We start from the raw sequence: 20,077 nt of genomic DNA, 5'->3' as shown, positions 1-20,077 counted from the left end.
ACACACACACACACACACACACACACACACACACACACACACACACACACACACACACAAGCAGGCCTGAGGTCGCTGTGATCCGTCACTGACTGAAATGTGTGCCCAGCTGACCAATACACATGGCGCACACACACACACGAGAGCAAGCTTGCAATGCAATAGTATAAGTATACAAATATTACTTTTAAAAACCTCTTGAAGACCCAACTTTTCGATGCATAGACTCCTTAATCCCTAACTAGATAGCTTGCCGTGAACTTGGCCAATAAAAGCTGATTATGATTCTGATCCATCACTGACTGAAAAAGAACAGCAATGAAGGCAGCACCTGTGCCAACGCCAGCCCACGCTCATTAGAACTGTCATTACAGGCGATGGAAAGTCTCTCAGTTCATTAGTCCAGTTTGTCCTATTAATTTCAATGGTGTTCGTTCATGTCTACTCTTCATCTAGAACCGATAATGCGGTCCCATTCATGTCTACTCTTCATCTAGAACTGATAATGATGTCTACTCTTCATCTAGAACTGATAATGATGTCTACTCTTCATCTAGAACTCCTTTTAACTACTTTTAAAAAGCTCTTGAAGACCCAACTCTTCAGAGAGCACCTCCTTTCATAACTTGCACCTCATCAACTTGTTAGCTGGCTCCATATGTGGGGATCAAGACCTATGTGTGTGTGGGTTGTGAAAAAGCAAAAAGAATGTCTCAAAATGACGCCAGTGGATACTGGGATGAATGTGTGTGATGGATGATCCACAAATGCAGATTCAACACTTTGCCCACATAATTACAAATTTAAACAATTATATTTCATGACAAATGCACAAGCAAAGTAAGATGTATATTTACAAATTATTAAGTATATATTTACAAATATACATTCATTTGTACAAGTCATTGTATGTTTTTTTTTTTTAAAGAAGATCTGTGTTTTATAGATGGAAAAACACATTTGTTAATCGTTGATTATTTGTGAATCATGGTACATGCATTTACAAATAATTTTGACATTCTCCACAAATATAGAGCTATCAAAAATCATACCTGATAACTAAGATGTTAAAAAGATTAAACAACCGAATCAAAGTAATTTATCTCACACTATCCACCATCCATTTGATGAGGTGAATTTATGGCAGATGCCTCTGTAGCGCCACCTGCTGTTTTGGTGTCTGTGCGTATTTACAACTCCTACAAGCGTTTACATTTGCACCTTGTACAAGAGGAAAAACCGTGCCAGCTGATCCACAAATACGTGGTTGTACTTGTGGAGGTACATACATATACACACACACACACACGTGCGAAGATTGAAAACAAGACTTAACGCTGACCTCAGTGAAGCGTACAGTGAGAAATCTGGAATGAACAAGGCAACACTTACATGGAATGAACAAGGCAACACTTACATGAAATGCTGTTCCTAGCCGTTCTGACCTGGTACAAATCCAGGTCTGCCCGCGGGAAGCCCTCTACATCCACCAAAGGACCCTGCGCGCCGACGCCTTGCTGAAGAGAAAGGCGTATCTTTTAGTGTCTACCCAGAGGAAACTATGTAACTGGTATTAGTCATTATTCGGAGAATCCGACCTGATCTATCAAGTAGCAAAACTGGTTAACAGTGGCATGGGTGCTAGGACATGTCGACTTGGCGCTGTGTATTGGCACAATTAGCCTGATAATCAGGTGGAGTTCAGTTAGCCTAACTATTCAATATTGTGAAGGATTTAGAGTTAGCGTGGGACAAACGCAGTAAGTAAAAAACGACTTGACATGAGAGCTAGTTTGCAATGCTGCAGTAACGTTAGCTATGCTTGCTAGGATAGCTTACATAAATAGAGCCATAACAGTGACATAAAATAGGTACTTGCGCAAACATTGCAACAGACTCACATCTTCAAGCACGTCGTAGTATGCCTTAATTTCTTCTTCGATTTCATCTTTCTTTTTTATGAGATTCTGGACATCCTCTGCTGTTATTGTGGATTTCTCCCTGTATGCCTCCGACATCTTCATGGCTGGCTAGTGTTGTTGTCACAGCACTACGGCAAGTCTAAAGGGACAAACCAGGATCAACTGCATTTTCACCCTGTCGTCCTATTTCCGCAAACATGTAAAACGTTATTTTGCATTTCTACAATGTATAAAATAAATAACAAAATTATGGACATTTTGAAAGGCAAGCCTTTTTTGATACAGACATTTTTTGTATTTGTAGTCTGACTTTAGTTTGATCTGGAATCACACGCGCACACAAAGTTCGACAATAGTATTTTTATTTACTTATATTCACATTCACATTTCCAGCCCCATTTGTTGATCTTCCATTCCTTCATTTAAAAATACGTAAACCGGTAGAAGACTGACGAAATCTGAAGTTAGTGCTTTCACAAGAAGGGAACCTTCCAGGGTATGGCAATAGCGATCACCAGCAAATCAACATGTAAACTTCTACTTAAATAGTATCCTTAAGAATATTTTGGTATATATTTTATAAAGAACAATAACCTAGCTAGATTACTCATAAACAAAGTAGTAATACGAAATTAAGGCCTCAGTATTGCAAGACGTACATCTCATTATATTTCTTCCACCGCAGAACAGAACCGAACAGACCAGGCATGTCAAGGGGAGGGGAAGGCATTTTCAACAGACAAAGTGCATAGTATCTCACTGATCATCCTCATCATGTGCAAAGTAGTGGAACAGTGTGTGTGCTCAAGAAATAATCTGTACTGACTGACTGACAGACGGACTGAAAAATAATCCAAATCTGAAAAATGGCAACGTAAACAGAATGTTGTGGTGACGAGCGTCACATTTGTTGACACACGACGATGCAACTACTACCAGCCTGAAGAGAGGTGTGTGGTGTTTGGCTGAGTGTGTGTAGAGAGGTGTGTGGTGTTTGGATGAGTGTGTGTAGAGAGGTGTGTGGTGTTTGGGTGAGTGTGTGTAGAGAGGTGTGTGGTGTTTGGCTGAGTGTGTCTCACTACTACCAGACTGAAGAGAGGTGTGTGGTGTTTGGATGTGTGTGTGTAGAGAGGTGTGTGGAGTTTGGGTGAGTGTGTGTAGAGAGGTGTGTGGTGTTTGGATGAGTGTGTGTAGAGAGGTGTGTGGTGTTTGGGTGAGTGTGTGTAGAGAGGTGTGTGGTGTTTGGCTGAGTGTGTCTCACTACTACCAGACTGAAGAGAGGTGTGTGGTGTTTGGCTGAGTGTGTGTAGAGAGGTGTGTGGTGTTTGGGTGAGTGTGTGTAGAGAGGTGTGTGGTGTTTGGCTGAGTGTGTCTCACTACTACCAGACTGAAGAGAGGTGTGTGGTGTTTGGCTGAGTGTGTGTAGAGAGGTGTGTGGTGTTTGGGTGAGTGTGTGTAGAGAGGTGTGTGGTGTTTGGGTGAGTGTGTGTAGAGAGGTGTGTGGTGTTTGGCTGAGTGTGTGTAGAGAGGTGTGTGGTGTGTGTAGAGAGGTGTGTGGTGTTTGGGTGAGTGTGTGTAGAGAGGTGTGTGGTGTTTGGGTGAGTTTGTGTAGAGAGGTGTGTGGTGTTTGGCTGAGTGTGTCTCACTACTACCAGCCTGAAGAGAGGTGTGTGGTGTTTGGATGAGTGTGTGTAGAGAGGTGTGTGGTGTTTGGGTGAGTGTGTGTAGAGAGGTGTGTGGTGTTTGGCTGAGTGTGTCTCACTACTACCAGCCTGAAGAGAGGTGTGTGGTGTTTGGCTGAGTGTGTGTAGAGAGGTGTGTGGTGTTTGGATGAGTGTGTGTAGAGAGGTGTGTGGTGTTTGGGTGAGTGTGTGTAGAGAGGTGTGTGGTGTTTGGCTGAGTGTGTCTCACTACTACCAGACTGAAGAGAGGTGTGTGGTGTTTGGCTGAGTGTGTCTCACTACAACCAGCCTGAAGAGAGGTGTGTGGTGTTTGGCTGAGTGTGTGTAGAGAGGTGTGTGGTGTTTGGATGTGTGTGTGTAGAGAGGTGTGTGGTGTTTGGGTGAGTGTGTGTAGAGAGGTGTGTGGAGTTTAGCTGAGTGTGCCCTCACTACTACCAGCCTGAAGAGAGGTGTGTGGTGTTTGGCTGAGTGTGTCTCACTTAAAGAGAGGTGTGTGTGTGTGGTGTTTGGGTGAGTGTGTCTCACTTAAAGAGAGGTGTGTGTGTGTGGTGTTTGGGTGAGTGTGTCTCACTTAAAGAGAGGTGTGTGTGTGTGGTGTTTGGGTGAGTGTGTCTCACTTAAAGAGAGGTGTGTGTGTGTGGTGTTTGGGTGAGTGTGTCTCACTTAAAGAGAGGTGTGTGTGTGTGGTGTTTGGGTGAGTGTGTCTCACTTAAAGAGAGGTGTGTGTGTGTGGTGTTTGGCTGAGTGTGAAGAGAGGTGTGTGGTGTTTGGGTGAGTGTGTCTCACTTAAAGAGAGGTGTGTGTGTGTGTGGTGTTTGGCTGAGTGTGAAGAGAGGTGTGTGGTGTTTGGCTGAGTGTGTCTCACTTAAAGGGAGGTGTTTGGTGTTTGGGTGAGTGTGTCTCACTTAAAGAGAGGTGTGTGTGTGTGTGGTGTTTGGGTGAGTGTGTCTCACTTAAAGAGAGGTGTGTGTGTGTGGTGTTTGGGTGAGTGTGTCTCACTTAAAGAGAGGTGTGTGGTGTTTAGCTGAGTGTGCTCTTACTTAATAATTAGAAGTCTGTTGAGCACCTTGAGTACCTTGCTCTGGACCCCCCTACAGGGGACACAATCCAGCCTGATTCTCTTGCCACTGAGGGGCGTGTCTCAAACTAAGGAGGGGCGGGGCTATTCCACCCCACTCTCCAAAACCCACCCCTAGTTCCCTATGTCAACACTCAGTCTCCTTTTTGCAGGCGTTCTCCTCTGGCACCTCTTCCTCCTGAAGGACCAGCACCTCCTCCTGAAGTACCAGCACCTCCTCCCGAGAGCCTGTGACGTCGTCATCATCATCAGCGCGCACCTCGGTGGCAGTGAGGTCATCACTCTGCGCCGTGTTCATTTGATCCAGCTGCAGGTGGATGTCCCGCACCCAGCGCTGCAGCTGCTCCTGGAACGAGAGCGCCCCCTGCTGGATGCGCTCCTGCCGGCCCTTCAGCTCCTCCAGCCGGGCCCTGACCTCGTGACCCCGCCGCTGACCCCTGCTGTGGTGTGCTGCTGCCGGCGACTGGCAGGCCTCGCTGGAGCTGGCCGGGGGCGAGGGTTTGGCACCGTGGTGGTTCTGGAGGTGTTGGTTCTGGAGGTGTTGCTGAGGGCCCTGCATGAAGTGCTGGAACTCCTCTGGGCTCAGGTTCAGCGCCGCCGCATCCAGCTTCTCTATGAAGGTCACCGCACACGACTGAAAACAGAACAGTGGGAAAGTTTGGATGAGTGTGTGAATGCGTTGCCTTGGGAGTGTGTGAATGCGTTGCCATGGGAGTGTGTGAATGTGTTGCCATGGGAGTGTGTGAATGCGTTGCCATGGGGGTGTGTGAATGCGTTGCCATGGGAGTTTGTGAATGCGTGGCCATGGGAGTGTGTGAATGCGTTGCCATGGGAGTGTGTGAATGCGTTGCCATGGGAGTGTGTGAATGCGTTGCCATGGGAGTGTGTGAATGCGTTGCCATGGGAGTTTGTGAATGCGTTGCCATGGGAGTGTGTGAATGCTTTGCCATGGTAGTGTGTGAATGCGTTGCCATGGGGGTGTGTGAATGAGCAGCTATGGGAGTGTGTGAATGCGTTGCCATGGGAGTGTGTGAATGTGTTGCCATGGGAGTGTGTGAATGCGTTGCCATGGGAGTGTGTGAATGCGTTGCCCTTGGAGTGTGTGAATGCGTTGCCATGGGAGTGTGTGAATGCTTTGTCATGGGAGTGTGTGAATGCGTTGCCCTTGGAGTGTGTGAATGTGTTGCCAGTGGAGTGTGTGAATGCGTTGCCATGGGAATGTGTTTAGGTCCTTCTACACTACAGTTTGGAATCTCTCATCAAATGTTTGGTTTTCCATGAAAATCAATATTTTCATCCATCAAATCAGTTGCATAATGAACAGAAAAAACAGTCAGGATATTGACGAGATTAGAAATAAAACAATTTACAGCTTTTTTTGTAGCAGTGAAAGGTAATGAAATCTTCAAACTCGATGCAAGCAATGTCTAAAGATGACGAGATTAGAAATAGTCCTGACCAGATTAGTGAAGTAGTAGCCGGTCTCTCCGCTGCGGAGGCTGTGCGGCAGGCCGAAGCGGATGATGTACTGCATGTTGGAGTGCAGCCGCGGCGGATTGGCACTCAGCACCACGTAGATCAGAGCCGACAGGAAGTCGTCCGCACACGCCGGCTTGCTGCTGGACGAGGCCAGCACCTGGAAGACGTTCTGGCAGCACCTGGACACACAGGTGAGCTTGTCCTGAGGCGCACGCTTGGCGTCCATTTCAATGATTGCTGCAGACATACAGAAACAAACAGAAACGCAACCAATGTATTTTGCTTGCAGGAAAACATTTACATTTACATTTAGTCATTTAGCAGACGCTTTTATCCAAAGCGACTTACAATTTTTACATTATACACTGATGGCACACTGCAGGGGGGTTCAGTGTCTTGCTCAAGGACACCTCGACAGGGAATCGAACTAGCAACCTTCTGATTACTAAACGACTTCTCTACCTCCTGTACCACTGTCGCCCTAAAACATTGTACAATGTAGGAGTTACTACCTGTAGTGGCACTACGTCTGTTCTGAGTCTTCTGTACCACAATTTTGAGTTCAGTCTTAGAAACTATTAATTGACACGCGAGTGAGACAAGTAAAACTTCAATAAAAAATGTTTCCTATAAAACGTAGAATTACAAGTTCACAAACTATGTCTCTTCCAATATCTCTGAGCTCAAATCTAAACTAAAAGTCCAACACGCAGGTATTATACTGACGTAACGTCATCTTATTGGAAGCTTACATTCTGACAAGTTATCCAGCTTCTAAATACAATACTAACTATTATATTTTAACCCAAACATTCTTTCAAATCCTAATGAAATTATTTATCTTCAGAAACCTTTTTAGATCTTTTTGTAACTAAATTATTATGTAACAGATGAAATCATGAATTTGGCTCTTACACTACCCACGTAAAAAGCTTATGAAAATAAAGTAAAACTTTGTACATGCACCCAACCAGTCTGTTGAATCTTCAAAATAGAGCCAATCATCTTTGCTTCTACTTAGATGAGTACAATGAAATATCCTACTGCAACCCAGCGATACAGAAAAAAACATAGCATTTCATTCAATCACTTAAATCAGTCAATAAATACGCCCTGTGGTGACTGATGGGGAGATATCAGGAGTAAACTAGGTGAACTTGTACCCATGACTACATACCTGTAATAGCTTGCAGGTAAGGATCGCTAACATCAGGACTACATACCTGTAATAGCGTTTAGGTAGGGGTCGCTAACGTCAGGGCCTCCGTCAGGGAAGGGGACGCACAGCATCTGAGGGGTTACCCAATTCAGCGACCTTTCAGGGTCAGAGGTCATCAGCAGGTTAGACACAAATATGAGCGCGCTGATAGGGTGCCAGGACCTTAATTACCCTGAAGTGACTGGGTGGTCAAGTTGACACCAGTTCAATATTAAAGTGCTATGAAGCTTCACAAGGAGGATATTAAAGTGCTATGAAGCTTCACAAGGAGGATATTAAAGTGCTATGAAGCTTCACAAGGAGGATATTAAAGTGCTATGAAGCTTCACAAGGAGGATATTAAAGTGCTATGAAGCTACACCAGGAGGATATTAAAGTGCTATGAAGCTTCACAAGGAGGATATTAAAGTGCTATGAAGCTACGCCAGGAGGATATTAAAGTGCTATGAAGCTGCATGTGTGTACATGAGAGTGCATGTGTGTACATGAGAGTGCATGTGTGTACATGAGAGTGCATGTGTGTATATTGGGTTGTGAGAGTGCATGTGTGTATATGAGGTCGTGGGTGTGTATGTGTGTATATGAGGTCGTGGGTGTGCATGTGTGTATACGAGGTTGTGGGTGTGCATGTGTGTATATTGGGTTGTGAGAGTGCATGTGTGTATATGAGGTCGTGGGTGTGTATGTGTGTATATGAGGTCGTGGGTGTGCATGTGTGTATAAGAGGTCGTGGGTGTGCATGTGTGTATAAGAGGTCGTGGGTGTGTATGTGTGTATATGAGGTCGTGGGTGTGTATGTGTGTATAGGGGGTCGTGGGTGTGTATGTGTGTATATGAGGTCGTGGGTGTGCATGTGTGTATAAGAGGTCGTGGGTGTGCATGTGTGTATAGGGGGTCGTGGGTGTGTAGGTGTGTATATGAGGTTGTGGGTTTGGGTGTGTATATGAGGTCGTGGGTGTGCCTGATAGGACTACGTGTCTCACTTGATCCTTCTCTGTAGTGTCAGGTCACATGTGTGTGTTTGTATCTCTGTGTGTGTGTGTGTGTGTGTGTGTGTGTTTGTGTGTGTGTGTGTGTGTGTGCTTGTGTGTGTGTCTCACTTGATCCTTCTCTGTAGTGCCAGGTCTCTCTGCTCATCATCACAGCTGTCATGGCAGAAGACCCACTTATGGAGCCGTGTCATGATCAGCTTCTCCATGTGCTCCATCATATGAGCTACCTGTGCTTCTGACAGCCCTGGGCACACACACACACACACACCACACACACACACACACACGCACACGCACACGCAAATACACACACACACACACACAAATACATTCTTAAATATGTCTGTGTTCTGCAGACCCAACTAACATGCGCACACACACACAACAAACAAGTTATCAATAAACCCCTAACAGTTATCGGTTATCAGACATACAGATCATGCAAACACACGTCCATGTTGTCATCGTCTAGACCATCCCACACACTATCGTCTAGTAGCAGATGTACACTCATACAATTGACTGTTATTCAGAGTAGTGACACTCACTGCTGAAGTGAAGAGAGATATTCTGTGTGTGTGTGTGTGTGTGTGTGTGTGTGTGTGTGTGTGTGTGTGTGCGTGTGACACTCACTGCTGAAGTGAACAGCGATATTCTGTGTGTGTGTGTGTGTGTGTGTGTGTGTGTGTGTGTGTGTGTGTGTGTGTGTGTGCGTGTGACACTCACTGCTGAAGTGAAGAGCGATGTTCTGATAAAACTCCTGAACCAGGTCGGACTGTTTATCCACATGCAGATCCTGCACAGCACACACACACATTTCAAAGTTACATTCCACCAAGAAACACAACTGCAGAGAGAGATACGAATACGAAGGAGTACAGGGGGGCACTGTGGCGCAAGCAGAAGCCCCGACCACATTCAGGCTTGAAGCCCATGGAGGACACAGGTTCGATTCCGGCCTGATGTCATTTCTCCTGTCAACTCCCCACCTCTTCTCCCTCTCATTTCCTGTCCCACTCTTCACTGCTCGATCGATTAAAGGCACAAAAGCCCAAACAAAAACAAAAATCTTAAAAAAAAAAGAAGGAGTACAGATGTAAAGATAAAGAACAAGCACACAGTCAAATACGGAAGTAGAGAAGGAGGTGGATGGATGGCTAGAGGAGTAGGCCTGCTTAGGGTTCGAATACACATAAGCGTTTTTTTTTTTTTTAAACGCTTATGTGTATTCGAACCCTTATAGGGGCGACAGTGGTACAGGAGGTAGAGAAGGTAGAGTAGTCTTTCAGTAATCAGAAGGTTGCTAGGTCGATTCCCTGCCGAAGCGTCCTTGAGCAAGACACTGAACCCCTAAATGCTCCTGATGTGCAGTGTGCCATCAGGGTAGATGTAAAATGTATAAACATCCTTGTACGTCACTTTGGATAAAAGCGTCTGCTAAATGACTAAATGTAAATGTAAATACGCATGGAAGAGAAGGAGATGGATGGATGGATAGAGGAGTAGGCCTGCTTATAGAGGCGACAGTGGTACAGGAGGTAAAGAAGGTAGAGAAGTCGTTTAGTAATCAGAAGGTTGCTAGGTCGATTCCCTGGACTAAATGTAAATGGAAGTCAGATACGCGAGTAGAGAAGGAGATGGATGATGGATAGAGGAGTAGGCCTGCTTGTAGGGGCGACAGTGGTACAGGAGGAATGTAACTGTAAATGGAAGTCAAATCAAAAGTAGAGAAGGAGATGGATGATGGATAGAGGAGAAGGCCTGCTTACATGGTAGGCCTCCATAGTGTTGAGGAAGGCAGAGCATCTGGACTGCAGACGCTGGGAGGACGGGCTACGCAGGAGCTTCAGGAAGCTGGTGAAATCTCCCGGCTCCAGCGTCTCAAAGCCCTGCAGCGCCTCCAAGTGGCCCTCCGACACACCTGCACACCAAAAGGTCAAAAGGTCAACCTCCTGACCTCTGGGAGGATAAATACTGACCCAACACTTTAACCCCTGACCTCTTGGAGGATAAATACTGACCCAACACTTTAAATACTGACCCAACACTAACGATAAATACTGACCCAACACTTTAAATACTGACCCAACACTTACGATAAATACTGACCCAACACTTTAATCCCTAACCTCTTGGAGGATAAATACTTACCCAACACTTTAACGATAAATACTGACCCAACACTTTTACGGCTGTCTATGCTCGCATTAAACATGATTTCAGTATTTTTTTATAATCTTGTTTTTACGGCTGTCTATGCTCGCATTAAACATGATTTCAGTATTTTTTTATAATCTTGTTTTTACGGTTGTCTATGCTCGCATTAAACATGATTTCAGTACCTGTGTGTTTGGGGGGGGATGGACACACAGTACCTGGGTGTTTGGGGGGGGGGGGGGGACACAGTACCTGGGTGTTTGGGGGGGGATGGACCCCCCCCGAAGAGCCTCTTAATGGCGCTGGTCCGCCGGCTGCTCTCTGCACTCTTCTTCTCCTCAAACTTGGAGAAAGTGATGGGAGATCCTGGAGTACTTTGGGAGCTGACACCCACACACAAACACACACACACACACACACCACACAAACCACACACACACACAAACAGAGAGAGAGAGAGACAGAGAGACACAGAGAGAGAGAGACACACACACACACACACACACACACACACAACATTATAGTGATTAACTTAGTTTTTATGCAGCATGTTATCATCCCTAGCATGTGTGTTCTCTCTCACACACACAGACAGACACACACACACACATACATACAAACACACACACACACACACACACTTGTTTGATGTAAAGACGAGCCGCTGCCCCTGAGCCATATTCTGGCTGGATCTCTCGCTTACCCATGATCCTGTCTGTCCACTTCAGGCTTGCGGATCCGCTCTCGCCAGCACTTAGAGCAGTAGCCCTGCCAGGCTGAGTTGCCATAGTACCCACAGCCTTCTTTGCAGAGCAGCTCGGCCTGCGAGACCCGGATTCCACGCTGTTGCTCCTCCCACATGCTGAGGTCACACCCACTCTGAGCCACCCTTCAAAAATAGGAGTCAAGTCAATCATCACCCCACTGCCATGACGGATGTTATAATGTGATACATTTGATTTCAGTTTTTCACAGTAGTTTGGAGTATGAGAGAATATAAAAAACTCATCAACCATCAGTTGGAGCGTGGTTCATCTTTAGCCAGGAGAAAAGTTAGGAGCATTTACCCCAGACCTGGGCAAAGTGCGGCCCCTTGGCTGTCCCTGACCGGCCCTCGGAGGTCAATGGTAAATTAGGAATCGAATGTTAAATTGATATTACTATTAATTTGTATACTAATGCATTGCAAGCTTGCTCTCGTATGTGTGTGTGTGTGTGCCATGTGTATAGGTCGTCTGGGCACACCTTTAATACTGCAAAAACATGCTCATTTTTCATGCTGAATTGAGTTCAGCCTATTGGTCCGGCCCTCCACAACAGTCCCACTATCTCATGTGGCCCCTGAGCTACACAGTGCTTCCTGGCCAGCATACTGACTACTGAGTTGACCTTTGACCTTTTCGACTTCATGCACCAGTCTTGGAGAGGTACTTGAGTTTGGAGCATCAGTCTCTGGCATGTTTCCTTACATGTATGCATGAACTAGTATTTAGTTAATTGTTGTCTTTCATTGGCCTTTTGGTTCAAATGTAGTACAAGGGGGGAAAAAAGGCAAATATCTCCTTCGCAACGTTGTCTGTCTTTTCAGCATTAACAGCATGTTAAAGAAAAGTATGCTATTTTGGAGGGAAGTGATTGCACAATGCTGATTAGGGATTTTCCCACTTGTTACAACTCAGTTGCAAACTTTAACAAGTTACTTGGGTATGTCGGTGACAATAGAAAAGGATGGGAGAGTGTGCTTCGCCACACATTTTGGTCAAGGGCAGACTGCCACTACTGCAACGGTAAGTCGGGTTTATGTATTTACACTTTACACATTAGAACATCAGTTTAATCCACAATGGTGAAATGCATCCAAGAAAATATAATACCATACCACTAAAACAACCTTACGTCTTCAGTCTGTCCACCAAAAACATCGTGAGGAGGCCCTACTAATGTAAAAGCTTTTCAACAAATAATCTGACAAAATAAACACATGACGTGTATCTATGTTCATTTCAGTCCATGGCACACAGGGCTTGTCACTTTAACTGGGTCAGGATCGAACGGGAGTCCATTGGCAGGACAGATGAGTCTGGTTCTCACGTCTCAAATGCCGCCCCCCAGCTGAAAATCAGCTTAACATGACTACCTCGTGACCGGTTTCGCCTGAATAACCTTAAGACTTTTGTCCAGAAATCATGCCAATAGAGCAAGGAAACTTGAGTGGTATTATTTAAGGATACATAGCTAACGTTATGAACTCTCCTTAACCCAAACTCTGGCACATGATAACGTTTAAATAAAAGGCTAACAGAAAACACTCCTACGATTTAACAGCAGGCTAATGCATTTTAATAGTGACAATAAATCCGCGTCAAGACAGTCACTGGTCTCAGTGTTTAAAGACTCATTTTACCCAGCGGTTAAAACTTAATTTAATTTAAACGTAAACGTTACTAGGTATTTTACTCTTGTATGCTAGCTACTTTCTCTGTTTACAGACGAGACTTGACATTAAGTGAAAGTTGAAGTTATTACCATCATACTTACTTTTTGGAAAGTACCGGAGAAAACTAGTCAATCTAAACAAACAACTTCAGCAAGTTCAGAATATAACTTGAAGTTGAATGGAGACGTAGTTAACTACGACACTGTCACAAACTGGACTGAATTCCTCGAACTAGCTAAGTATCATCATCGGTCATTCAACAAGTTGGTTCTTTGAACACCGACTCGTACTTGTGAACTAATTAATCGGATATTTTTTTTTACTAGCATTGAAAACTTTGAAATCATTAGCGCTAACTTTCGTATGCAGACAAACAAATGCACTATATTCACGTAAAAACAACATATCTTACCACAGAAATTGCCAGCCACAGTGACGTCTTCTCTAACCCGGAAAAGCAATGTTTCGAACTCAGCGTCAGTGACCTCGGGGAGAGTCAGATTGCGAAATGTACCTTGAGGCACACTCCATCAAACAAAGTCGTACTTAAAATCTTTCGACATTCAAACAAAGTTCATCAGCAGTGCTATTCGTCTCAAATGCCATCTGCCTTCTAGCGCATAGGTTGTTTTCTGCTCTCAGTTTCGTGAAAGCAGTTCTCAGCTACAGAATAACCCTAATCCACATTCACTGTGTCCATTGTAGTCTGGAAATATTCCGTTGAAATCAGATTGGTCTGGGGTGCAAGATTAATAACTCGTCAAACCAGATTAGCCTATATCGAAAGCGAGTAAAATGGACTAGTAGGCTAGTTGGCTATGACTGCTGAAATCAAAGCCTTTTCACATGCGAAACCCATTAATGTATCGGGTAAAAACAACACGGGGTAGATGGCACATCTTTATTACCATTCATTCTTCAATGCTAGTAAAGTCACAGGTGTCGTGTATTCCCATTTTAGGCTACTGTATTTAACGGGGTAAGGGTTTAGCATTATAATTGGGATGTGTCATCCCGAAATACTGGCACGAAGAGGGAGATGCCAATAGCACCTGTAACAAGACTAAGGAACAACATGATAGATAAAAACAACCCCTGGACTAACACCACTTTGAAAACATGGCAGGAGACAATACAACTCTTTGATTTGGAACATACTCTAAAAATATTAAATTAAATATTTGTATTCACTTTTAGTTCTGTTGTCCAATTAGTTTATTTACTGCCTAAGAAGACAGTAAGAAGACACTGTAATCAAGTGGGGTGACAAAGAGAAATACATGTTTTATTTCAGTATTAAAAAATACAAACAGATTTATAACATACAAGACCTGAGTCAGAGGTGCAGGTTTGTGTGTGTGTGTGTGTGTGACATGTAGGTGTGTGTGTGTGTGGAGATGTGTAAGTGTGTCTGTGTTTGTGTAGATGTGTGTGTGTAGATGTGTAGGGGTGTGTGTGTGTGTGTGTGCAGTAATATTCCTATGGCATTCATGAGGACACAGTGTGTGTGTGTGTGTGTGTGTGTGTGTGTGTGGACATGTGTAGGTGTGTGTGTGTGTGTGTGTGTGTGTGTGCAGTAATATTTCTATGGCATTCATGGGGACACAATTATCAGCAGATTAAGACTATACATGCAGGGAATTAATAACAACGAACAGCTGCTGCTAACGACCCTTACGACGACACTTTTACACTCACAAAGTTCATAGAATTTTTTAGCGCCAAAAGATTGGTGGAGACACAGTTTGAGTATGGTCAGTCAAGAAACAGGCTTTATTCTTGCAGTGATGCGCATCAAGGCCAATAGACAGTGGACGGTCTCTTAAAAGAGATCTAGAGAAATAGTTACTCCTGGGCAGCAGGTTTTATCTGTGACAAGTGAACCCAACGGGGTCCAGTCCCTACAGAAAGGAAGCAAGATGTTTTAGTTAAATAATGATCACATAAGGTCCTTTTTCATCCAGGTTCCAGTGGCCCTTGAATGCCAAACCTTTTTGAGCATTTATTTATGTTCCTTCATGATCAATTCTGCACCCTTGGATCATTTGCTAAAGGCAGATTTCTTTCAGTAGTTCAGCCAGGCTTAGAGCTGTTTTGGCAGAGCACATTCTGCAGCCATCATCTTATTGAGATATTCATTAGTTGTAAGATAAGCCTTTTGCAAATCCTTTACAAGAGAATGCGGCTAAACCTAACACAAGAGAATGCTGCTATCTGTGATGATTGTTACCTCCAGCAAGGAGGTTATGCGATCGGGTCCGTTAATTTATTTGTCCGTCTGTTTGTCTGTTTGTCTGTCTGTGGACAAGATTTCTCAGAAACTACTGGGCTGCGGATCTTTCTGAAATTTTCACAAGAGGTGGATCTTGGTGGTCCTGGGACATCCCCATTAAAATTTCAGGATGATCTGGATCCGGATTCTGGATCCGGATCTTTGTTTTTACTAATGTGATTATTGTTTTGACTGTTATGAGTATATTCTTGTCTGGGAATTCCCATTCACTGCATTTAATTTGCTCAGTTGGCAAAATCAAATTGGCCGGAAGAAGAGGGGCGGGACTTCCCAGACTAAAGTGTCGTTTACATGGAGCCTAGTTTGTCAAACTGATACGGATAGCTAATACAGATAGCCCTATCATCCATACGAACACTCTCTATCCGCACCTCGTTTCTGCAACGATCGCAGTCCGGGGTAGAAAGTGAGTAGATTTGAATCGGTACGGGGGCTGGTGTTCGTCTGCACGGTTTCACGCAACCTGATGACGTCACTGCCCCACGTGATCTTTTCCGCCATCTCCAACCAGTATATAAATAACTTGTTCTCCCTCAAAATCTCACTCATGGTGGGCCTCGAATTCACTAACATTAACCCAGTCTTCTGATTTTTGATTAGCCCCCTATCTTGATCTTATTCTTCTTATTCATTCGTAACATAACTTTCATGACCACAAATATAAATTGGCCAGCGATTTAAATTGCTTTTTTATTCATAAATGTATGTAAAATGCTCGGAGCAATGCATCATGGGAGATGGGATGACAGACATGTCATGTTACTGTTCCAAACTCTTTATTATCAATAGAAAAAAGAATTCATTTTCGCATATCCTTTAGTCTGACCACTGATTTTATTAACCATCATAATGTAATGTTGTTAATTGGAGCTTGAATGTCTTGTGTAATTTGTTTATCCGTTTGCTGCTTCCTTTACCTTGTGCTTTTGAGTCTCTTCTTCTAGGTTTTTCACGTTTTTTCAGTTGTGTAAATAAAGCGCTAAAGCGCCACCCACAGGCGTGAGGTATGTACTACAGTCGGTTCACCGCAATCTGCTGCCTCCGTGTTTACGCAAATCTCTCGTTGCCAGCCTCCGTATTTACGAAATTAAAAGATTCGATTGGTGTGAAAAGTAAATCCGATTCGGAGGCCCTAGACTTCGTGTGCATAGCACCTAAGTATCTTCTATACTGGTCCTCAAGTGCAAGTTAGATGTATGCGTAAGAACTGTGTGTATAGATGTTGATAGGACCATCAGATTGTAAAGCAATTCTGAAATAGTTGCTATTAGGGGTGGGGGGAAAAAATCGATTCTTTGATTTCTCTTGATTCTCTCTAGAACGATTCTGTCTCGATTCAGAAAAGTTCAAAATCGATTTTAATTATTTTTTTTACACATTCATTTTGTGACAAGGAAAAGCTTTTTCTCTAATAAAAAAATAGAGAAGGTAATTATTCTGTTGATTTTCTTTCATTATAAAACACAAAGTAGGAAGTGATTTGAGACTCTGAGTAGCAAACTCAAATGTTTTTAAAATCGAGATGCATCGATAATCGTTTTATCGGTTTACAATTGATAATCGATAATCGGTTTAGAATCGAATCATTGACTTCTGAATCGGAATCGAATCGTGAGTTGCCAAGAGATTCCCACCCCTAGTTGCTATTCTAGCCTCAGCTCTGTCCCTAGTCTTTCCCCATGGGCAGACCTAAGGTCCTCATCCGCTGATATATAACTCATTCATGTTTTTAGCAGCTGTATAAATTCAAATTCCTTTCGGAATTCAGCTTTCCTGACCACCCAAATTAACTGGAAAACATCTTTTATCATCTGATTTTTACCTCCGCCAAGGAGGTTATGTTTTCGCCCCTGTATGTTTGTTTGTTTGTCAACAGGATTACGCAGAAACGCATGGACCGATTTCCATCAAACTCTGTGGGAATATTGGGTAATATAATGGCAATTATTGATTAGATTTTCAGATGTCAAGGTCAAAGGTCAAGGTCACAAGGCGGAGGTTTGCATTCTCTGAATGCTCCCATTCTTGTTAATTCTGTCATGCTTTTTATCATCTCAAATAGTTGCCATATCAATCTGGACGCTCAATGGAACCTGACTGGCCATTGCAAGGGACTGGTCTCCACAATTTAACTTAAAAAATTCACAAATGAAATGAAAACCTTTTCTAGATTCAAGTTTAAAGCCAAATATCCTTTTTCAGACACCCGGTGTGGTCACAAGCACTTCTATTCTCTTGGGATTAATACCTGAACTGCAAAAACACCCCATGGAGCAAAGTATTATTAACTCCGATCCTTAATTCAGATTTTTTTTACTAATTCAACGTCTATTCTTTTCGTTTTTTTTTTTTTTTTTAACTCTATCCAAATACAACTTACCAAAAGACCAAATACTACAAATCAAGGCACTGAAAAACCCTCATCAACGAGTACAAAATTAGAATAAGAACCTATTTTAGTGCCGTTTTTGGCACTCCTGCATTCTGCATTTTTAAAGCTCATTGGTTCTTTGAGGTCCGTGCGTGTCCTGCTACTGTGGATGCTGCTGCTGCTGGGCCTGGAGCCTGGCACCCTGCTCCCTGAAGTGAGAGTGCATGTGTCTCTTCAGGTGGTGCATGAGGGTGTAGTCCTTGCCGCACTCGGAGCAGCTGTACGGCCGCAGGCCGCTGTGGAGCCTCTCGTGCGTCTTCAGGCTGCTCTTCTGAGTGAAGTGCATGCCACAGATCCCGCATGCGTACGGTCGCTCGCCCGTGTGCGTCCTCATGTGCTTGACGAGTTCCGAGGGCGCCTGCAGCTGCTTGTTGCACACCGGGCAGAGGATGGGCTTCTTCCGTGTACGGTGCCGAGGCGGTGCAACATACATATTGGTCCCCAGGAAAGCGCTGTCTGCCTCTGCGCTGGTTCCAGGCAGTGGGGGTGGGCTGTGGGACGTGTTCGGAGGAGCATGGAGCTCAGGGCTGATGGGGTTGGAGTGGAAGTATCCAATGGCCAGTTCGATCCTGGGGAGGAGTGGTGGGAAGCTGTCGTCCGCGTTGCCTTCATTTTTGTCGATGTTGTTCCAGTGCTGGGACCCGTGCTGGTCCACTGCACAGCTTTGGGTCTGCTTCTCCTCCGTGGAACCGCACTGGGACACCTGCTCCACCTTCAGCCTGAGCTGATCAAACTCCACAGGCTCCTGCGGGTGGAGGGGGTAACTGTGAGGACTCTGGTGGTGGATTGGGTCTGAGGATGTGTGTGTGTGTTTCTCTGGAGTGTGATTAGGTTACATATTAGTCTTAGGAATGAGTTTGAACTGTGTGTGTGTGTGTGTGTGTGTGTGTGTGTGTGTGTGTGTGTGTGTGTGTGTGTGTGTGTGTGTGTGTGTGTGTGTGTGTGTGTGTGTGTGTAATGTGTCTGTGCTCACCTGAGAGAGCTGCTGGCTGACTCTGGAGTTCCCAGCAACAGTGATGTCATACCTCACAGACTCTGCAACAGCATTTCAACAGCTTCAACACTTTAGATCAAAAACAAGATCCTCCAAAGGGATTGTCAGTTCGACATTTAAAGATATTGATTATTTGATCTTATGTTTCACAAAAATTTGGATACGTTTAATCGATCAATGTGTGTTCATTGTTTTTACATGTGTGTGTGTGTGTGTGTGTGTGTGTGTGTGTATCCACCTGCTTCTTGGTTCCAAACATCATCTCCAGGTCTCTCTTCTTTAATACGCACAAGGCATGGGTCCTGTCTGAAAGACTGCTGGAAGAGAGCAGGGAGAGCAGGGATCTATAATTAACACTATTGCTGGACTAAACCATGGACTACTATGGACCTTACACACTTTTACAGACCTGGTCCTCACTGGTGAGCTGCTGTTCGGGGCAGATGCCCTCTGTCACTGCCTCTCCTCCTCTGAATGAACCTGTCCAGTCCTCCAACCCATGATTTGTGTGGGGAGGGCAGTTGGAAGGGGGTAGGCCTAAGAGACAAATAATGGGTGAAAGGGGAACTCTTCAGGCCTACTATAAATAATAATAATAATTCATTTTATTTTTAACGCACTTTTCATTCAAAGGAATCTCAGAGTGCCTACATATTAGAAAATAACTATAATAATACAATAAAATTAAAAACAAATTTAAATATTAACATAAGCATAGCAGAAAAGATTCAACACAAGGCCAGAAATGCCTTCCTGAATAAAAAAGTCTTAAGTCCAGCTTTAAAGGAATCCAGCGGCTACTACTAATGACAGTTGCACATTTGGTTTCACAGACCCAGGCTTTTTTCCTTCTAAACATAGCATATGTGGTTTACGCCTATGAAAAATTTGCCAAATCTTCTCTGCCAATGCCAAACAGCTTATTCTGCCATTGACTCTTGTTTGGTGTTTGGTGGATTGGATGATTGAAGTTTGAAAAAACAAGACATATTGGCAATTTAACCTTTTATTAATTTAACAACAGGACCCTCAGTAATGTGTGGGAGAACCATACACAGCCACAACAGCCTGGCATCTCATCCTCATGCTAGTCACCAGCCTGGTAACACACTGCTGTGGGATGGCATCCCATTCTTCAACAAGCATTTGTCGCAAGACACCCAAATTCTGGAGGTAGTCTCTAATAGAGGTAGTCTATAAACCCTATATAAAGTCTATAAACTGTGGGGGCGAGTGTTGTCATCTTGGAGGATAGAGTTCGTTCCCAGACTGTGGAGATATGGGATTGCCACTGGTTGCAGAATCTAATCTGGATATCTCTCTGCATTGAGATTGCCTCCAATGATGACTAGCCCCGTTTGGCATTGGCAGAGATTTGGCACATTTTTGGGTG

At 44.1% G+C, this 20,077-nt stretch overlaps 2 protein-coding genes across 2 annotated transcripts in view; both read right to left on the bottom strand.

Annotated features, from left to right (window-relative positions):
* psmd9 (proteasome 26S subunit, non-ATPase 9) overlaps window positions 1–2,041 on the bottom strand; it is a 7,022-nt gene extending 4,981 nt beyond the window's left edge. The window contains exons 1-2 of the mRNA XM_080852314.1: window positions 1,902–2,041; window positions 1,418–1,517 (exon numbers count right to left, since the gene is read on the bottom strand). Of these exons, the coding sequence (XP_080708440.1) occupies window positions 1,418–1,517; window positions 1,902–2,024 (223 nt within the window). The 5' untranslated portion in view covers window positions 2,025–2,041. The remainder of the gene's footprint in view (window positions 1–1,417; window positions 1,518–1,901) is intronic.
* A 2,752-nt stretch (window positions 2,042–4,793) lies between these two features.
* LOC308375936 (rab5 GDP/GTP exchange factor-like) lies at window positions 4,794–13,410 on the bottom strand. The gene is made up of 9 exons (XM_080852160.1): window positions 13,379–13,410; window positions 11,233–11,418; window positions 10,782–10,912; window positions 10,142–10,293; window positions 9,099–9,168; window positions 8,481–8,616; window positions 7,385–7,476; window positions 6,142–6,398; window positions 4,794–5,316 (listed from the first exon to the last, which is right to left on the bottom strand). Exons 2-9 carry the CDS (start codon window positions 11,388–11,390, stop codon window positions 4,810–4,812), a joined length of 1,503 nt encoding a protein of 500 aa, XP_080708286.1. The 5' UTR covers window positions 11,391–11,418; window positions 13,379–13,410; the 3' UTR covers window positions 4,794–4,809.
* Between the last annotated feature and the right edge of the window lie 6,667 nt (window positions 13,411–20,077).

Source organism: Sprattus sprattus, assembly GCF_963457725.1.
Source record: "Sprattus sprattus genome assembly, chromosome: 15".
NCBI lineage: Eukaryota > Metazoa > Chordata > Actinopteri > Clupeiformes > Clupeidae > Sprattus > Sprattus sprattus.
Note: the sequence above shows the minus strand (reverse complement) of the source record. Positions and strands in the feature narration are given on the sequence as shown.